General features: G+C 36.9%; 1 protein-coding gene across 1 annotated transcript; it reads left to right on the top strand.

The window, feature by feature from the left end:
• Positions 1-277: 277 nt before the first annotated feature.
• Positions 278-487, top strand: LOTGIDRAFT_80399 (hypothetical protein; the record flags this gene model as incomplete). Its single annotated transcript, XM_009046290.1, has 1 exon — positions 278-487. A coding segment is annotated over one exon (210 nt), but the record flags the coding sequence as incomplete, so codon positions are not given.
• Between the last annotated feature and the right edge of the window lie 6,153 nt (positions 488-6,640).

Here is a 6,640-nt window from a genome sequence, read left to right as displayed (position 1 = left end):
GCGATTCGAATCATTGGAGTTTACAAGGCATGATGGGATTTTAACATGGAGGATTAGTAACTTTAAACAGAAACGACATGACGCTGTAACGGGAAAAACTACGAGTCTTTATTCACCAACGTTTTACACAGCAACCAACGCTGGACATGTCGGATATAAAATGTGCGCTCGACTTTATCCCAATGGAGACGGAATGGGAAAATCGACGCATATTTCCTTATTTTTCGTCTTGATGCGCGGCCATTTTGATAATCTGTTGCCATGGCCATTTAAAGAGAAGGTAACTCTAATGATGATAGACCAGAATAACAAAGAACATATACAAGATACTTTCAAGCCCGATCCGACAAGCTCTTCATTCAAGAAACCAGAAACAGAAATGAACATCGCGAGCGGATGTCCGTTATTTTTACCCCTGAAGCGTCTGGATGATCCAAACTCTGCGTATGTGAAGGATGACGTCATGTTTGTAAAGATTATGGTAGATAACTCCAATTCTAATCGATATCTTAATGGGTTTAACAGTTTTTCTTCCACCTGAAGGACTGGTTAATCAGGATCTCTGTATTATCAGGGGTAGAGGAAGGAAGCTGTAATGTCATTCTGAACTGAAATTATATCATTACACTGCATGAAAAAGGCACAATTTCACAATGTTAGATAGAAAGTGTGTTACACTAAAAGTGTATGTGTACACTGTAAGAAACAGGATTGATTAAAAAATGGTGGATGGAAAGTTTGCTGTGTTGCACTAAAAGTCTATGTGTAAATTGCAAGAAACAGGACCGATTAAAAAATGGTGGTTAGATTTTGATGTGATTCAGCACTGAAATTCTATCTTCTATCCCAAGAAAAAAAGGCAACAAATCCAAAAAAGCTGAGCTATTTGTTGCTGATTTCTCTCTAAACTTCTATCTGCGTACCGTACCATTAAAGAAATTTTGCAGAGATTTTGCGAGATTTCTATCTGTACATTGCAAGAAAAGGGGTTTTGCAATAATGCGATAATTGTTGAAATTATTTGGGCAGCATGAAATAGGCCTACTATTACCTCCAATATGCCATATGTTGATACTAGAGTAGTATCTATAATGGTCAATTGAATGACGAAGTGAATATGACGTCCAGGTCAATTGAATGAATGAATTGAATATGACGTCCAGGTCAATTGAATGAATGAATTGTATTATAATTAATGTACTCTCACTCCCTTGTAATCATTGTATTACAAAGATATATGTGCTCATCTGGGCCCAATCAAATTACAATTGCTCTTTATTCCCCCTCAAAATAAAAGGGACAGCTTGTGTTTAAGAGTTGAATCTGATCTGGATGAGCACAATTATCTATGGTGCTAGGCTAGATACATGTTAATAACGGCTATCACTGATGTAAACACTTACTAAACATAGGATATAAGTATATCTACCTTCTATATATACCTTCTTGTACCAAATTGCCTCACTTCACCTGATGCTGACAATGTAAATTGTTGAAACATTGTGTAAAATAAAACCCAGGAGTAGTATACTAAATAAACTGATGATGACAATGTAAATTGTTGAAACATTGTGTAAAATAAAACCCAGGAGTAGTATACCATATAAACTGATGATGACAATGCAGATTGGTGAAACGTAGTGTGTAATAAAACTAAGGAGTAGTATACCATAAAATTGTGTTAGCATATATTGAAAATTTAAATAAGAAATTTGATTTGTAAAGTAATGATAGATGAAGTTATAGTTAACAAAATATAAATAAAAAAATTACTATAACTAAATATTAAAACTGTTTAAATAGTGCCCAATACATCAACTTAGATAATATAGAAATAGTAAAACAGAACCTGAAACATGTTGTTACTTCACAGTACATACCAGTACTGGAAAAACTTTAGTAGAGACGCAGGCTGAAATATATCAATTATACATCGCCAGCATTAAACCCTTAGCAGAAACATGTTTCAGGTTCTGTTTTAATATTTCCATGGTATAAGTCATTTATCTCAATTGGACTTTATCTATAATGTATATATGTTTATTTATTGTTAATAAGTATCTATAATACTATAATGATTGTCGCTGTATTGATTCTGGTTTTGTTTTATAGTTTGAACTGAAAGTATCAGTTTATATTCTTTATTTAAATTGTCTGTATTTGAATGTGTCTGTATCTCATCTGGTAGAGGAATTAAACTAAACTGACTAGATATGCTGAGATTTGATGTGCTGTGAGTGAAATAAAAAATTGTTTAATTTTTTTAAATTGTTTAATATGGTTTGTAAAAATTCATTTTTGGTTTAAGTAAAATTTAAGCATTGAAAATTTCTATCACTATATTAGTTGAAGCTTAAATAAGGTCTAGGAGCTGTAAATAAAAGCTCATATTAAGCTTATATTAATTATTATGCATGTTTGCAAGAGTTCAAAATAGGTAGGTAGGTAGATGACAAGTTAACGTTCGCTTCCAGCGGATGCTGATATCGCAAACTAGGTAGTTGTTGGTAGTCGTAGTAGTTGGTAGTTGGATTGGATCAAATTGGATGATTCGGTGTTGTTGGTTTGGTTGTTGATTCTTCGTTAGATCTGGTCGGGTCGAATGACATGGCGGTGAAACTCGGCCCTGGATGGTGTGGCGTGAGTTACTCGGTCTCCTTCATTCTTCCAAACTCGTTCTGATCATGGTATTTCTTGTTGATTGGTAGTCGAATGGTAGTCGTTGGTTTGGTTTGGTTTGGTTAGATTATCTGTTATCTGTTGGAAAACTCGAAGACCTGAAAAAAAAAGAAAAAAAAAAGAAAGTGAGAAAAAGAGGGAGGAAAGAGGGAGGAAAGAGGGGGGGGGGGGGGGGAAACTTTCCCAAAAGGGGGGAGAAATGTTCTCTATTTCTGCGATGAAACTTGTTAAAGTGATTGGATATAATTAAAAAGTGTTAAGAAACTTTGATAAAAAAAAATCTTAGCCTATCTGTTCAAGACAGATTTGGTTATGAAATGGAAGACTAGTTCCATTATCGTATACCAGTGGTCCGTGGGTGGAGCCAAAACATTCTGTATGGTTAGTGGTATGCCGTTGGTTTCCAGGTACTCTAGTAGTGGCTTACGAGCGGGTTTCAATTCAGTGCATTGAATGAGGATATGCGACCTTGTGGCAACGTGGCCGCAGCGACATTTAATGGCGTTGAACTGATGGTCTCGTAGTACGTTGTTGGTCCGGAGTCTGGTTGCCACTTTGCAGATGGCTACACATGGATGGTTTGGTTTGGTTTGGTTTGGTATCTTCGGATCAATCTGGTATCTTGCGGTGTCGAGGTTCCGTAACATGTCAGACCATTTCTGGTTGATCCTAGAAGATACGATACTGCAGAACTCCGAATAGGAGTATTCTACAGGCTCGATATCCTCCAGACTCAGACTTTCTTTGGCACAACGGTCTGCTTGATCGTTGCCAGGAATGGAGACGTGCGATGGAACCCATACTAATTCAATCTTCTGGTTGTTGTTGGTGAGTTCAAAATAAAGTAGAGGGGTGTTTTATAGCTGCCTTACAGTGTTAATAACCGATATATAAATTATAACTGTGATATAACATCATACTATTACATAAATCACTTCTCCATTATGATTCATCATTGTACACTGTGTTACTTAGTTATTATGATTGTATTAAGTCTTATTATTGATAATTTGGCTTTTTATTTTCTTCAAAAACTTCCTTTTTTGAAGGTTTTTTGATCAGCATTTGGGATTCAGGTCAAAATTTACATATGAACTGGTGTCCTTGACTTTATGACCTATGACCTGGACAGTGTCCTTGACTTTATGACCTGATGTCCTCAGCTTTATGATCTAAGAACTTGTGTCCTTGACTTTATTACCTATGACCTGGTGTCCTTGACTCCTTGATCTATGAACGCGTGTCCTTGACTTCATTCGAGACGAACGTTCTGCCAGCTCTCTGCTCTCAGCTTTACGGACACTGTCGAGGATTGACGAGTGCTTCCGAGAGTCGTCCTGGTGTCGGTTATCAACTCCTTTACCTAATCCTTGACTATAAATATATAATCCTGACACTCAGATTTACGCAGATTATTGGCTGAATTCCTAATATAAATTATACGATTAAGTTATCTTAGAGTCGAGGCCTAATTGGATCGGATTATGAGACAATTCTCTTTATAAAACGAAAACTGCCGAAGATTGCCGATTGAGCGTATGTCTTTTGTTCCTTGATACTGCCCTTGAATGACGTAATGGACCTTGAATAACATGATAGAAAACTTACTAATGAATATAACAGTGTCATTAAGAGGGGACAATACGATATGACGGTCATTTAGGACATTGATGGGGTGATTTGCCTTACTCTCCTCATACCCCTTATATCCCCATGTGGAATAGGTCACTCTTCAATATACTAGCTTCAAGCTTTCAAGTCAAATTCAAAAACTTTACCGTACCGAAGCTGGAAATGCTCTCTCTTCCGGGTGTCCCTTACTCACCGTGGAACTAAGTTTGTCATCTTATGTGTAATGGTTCGGGATTTTGAATCCCAGGATAAAGTTTTTATTTGTTTTTGAAAACTTTCTGAAATATGCAGAAATATATGTGCAAACGGTCTACAATGAAAGTTGCACTAGCGCCCAGCTTTCGAGGATTGCCGAAGGATATATTCAATGAAATGTACTCTCAGATTATTTGAAGAGGGAAGGTCGGTGAATTACAGACACCTGTTGTCATGACGTAAGTGTCATTGTCATATATATACGTGTATAACATATAATATTATATAACTAGCTAGCAATTATCCCAGCCTCTACAATCATTAATCTACCCATTTCTGATAATTGCTCTCTTTTCAACGAACTTGATCACTTGTTAATTGATGTTATTTACAGCCCCGTCGCCAGGAATGAATTGGTCCACCCAAAAGCCCCTACACCCAAAAAAAAAACCTTTTTTTACAATCCCTTTAACCTTCCATTAACTGTCAAAAAATTACAAAATGGTCGTGTTGTGGTTCACTGGGATCGACCTTGAAAACTTGTCAAACTGCAGGATTAGGAAAACTAAGTCTTATACAAAACCAACACCATTGAAGCTTTATTCATTGAGGCGAACTAACTGTTTATTCAACCAAATAGGCCATGACATGTCACTTATCGAAGGGTGTCAGTGTGGTTGTCCGGGGGGGGGGGGGGGGGGGGGGGGGGAGAGACAGATTGCTACCCCATTACGATATACTACTGAATACATCATGCAGTGTGCAATGATGAATATTTTCAACAAGACATTTCCTTCTGATTGATATTGCAGTTGTTGGAAATCGAGTAAAGAACGGGCCAATGGTGCTGTTCTGGCAAAATTTCCCTCATTGCACCTGGCATGACGGTGTGCGTCTTCATTAGCCCACATGGTGCAGAAAAGTAGGACCTAAAACTCCATTCATTTCATTTCTGAATTGTATTGAAGATTTGGAGTACCCACGCGATAATCAAACATAAGCTCACATGATGAAATATCAGGTAGAAATGATGTAAGCCATTGAAATATGGATTTAGCTTTTTTTGACTGCCCCGACTGAAAATTAAACAAGGAAGTGATGAATAATACTGTTTAAGGGTGTAAATTCGCACACCGAAAATTGTCCATCGGTTTTAAGTAATTCAGCCTTGAAGTCGAGTAGGGCAGGAGACAATTCTTTGCCTTTATCAAATGATAAGAAATTTGGGGTGGGCGTCTCCTTACCAACCTAAAACATAGAAACGTCAGTTGAAATTCCTCGGTCGGTCACCATAACATTTATTTACGTTCGTTAACCCCTTTAACTTTTACTCGCACGCACGTGCTAATACCGTGAACGCGATAACCTACCGATAATTGGACCAATCAGTGTCAAGTACAAATGGTCATTAACCAATCAACGTGCAGATATCAAACGAACTGTAAACACGGGAGAGTAGATAAATAGTCAACAATATTGTAAACCTGTCATAAATGAAGCAAGAGCGTATACAGATTAACTAGTTGTAAACAAATTGTTATAGGAATATAACATATCGTATATAAAGAAGAAACAAGAGAGCATAAGGTAAGGGTTGCTGTATTCTCTTTTCATTCATTCACCACAAAGCATTCATTCATTCGTTCATATTCACCTCACCAATGGCTATATAGTCTTGCTTTGTGATCTTGCTATTCAATTCTTTGTTTCTTTTATTCATTCTTTGTCTATTGTTTTCATTCGTTCATTCATCCACTATCAAAACAAGACTTGTTGTTTACTTGTTTTGGTGGGGGAGGGGGGGGGGGGGGGGGGGTGAAAAACCTTTAGGTAACATTTTACACAAAAATTGCCAAGAAAATATTAGACATCTATGCATCCAAGACATTAGCAAAACATATATCTGCACCATTCAATTATTGATCGCTCGACAGTTGAAAATGGATTAGGCTGTCATTGCAAAGTTTCCCTCGTTGCTCACAGATATGTATGTGGGGCTATATACGAATTATTGATTTTTACCTGGATGTCAAACACCTGTCAATATCGCTGCTCTATTTCAACCAGACTAATAATGATAATATATACATAGAACTAACGAGTCATTGACCTTTTCTATCAATACATCTTCTTT

Source organism: Lottia gigantea (genome assembly GCF_000327385.1).
Source record: "Lottia gigantea unplaced genomic scaffold LOTGIsca_10, whole genome shotgun sequence".
Classification (NCBI taxonomy): Eukaryota; Metazoa; Mollusca; class Gastropoda; family Lottiidae; genus Lottia; species Lottia gigantea.
The sequence above is the reverse complement of the archived record's forward strand: the minus strand, read 5'-3'. Positions and strand labels throughout refer to the sequence as shown.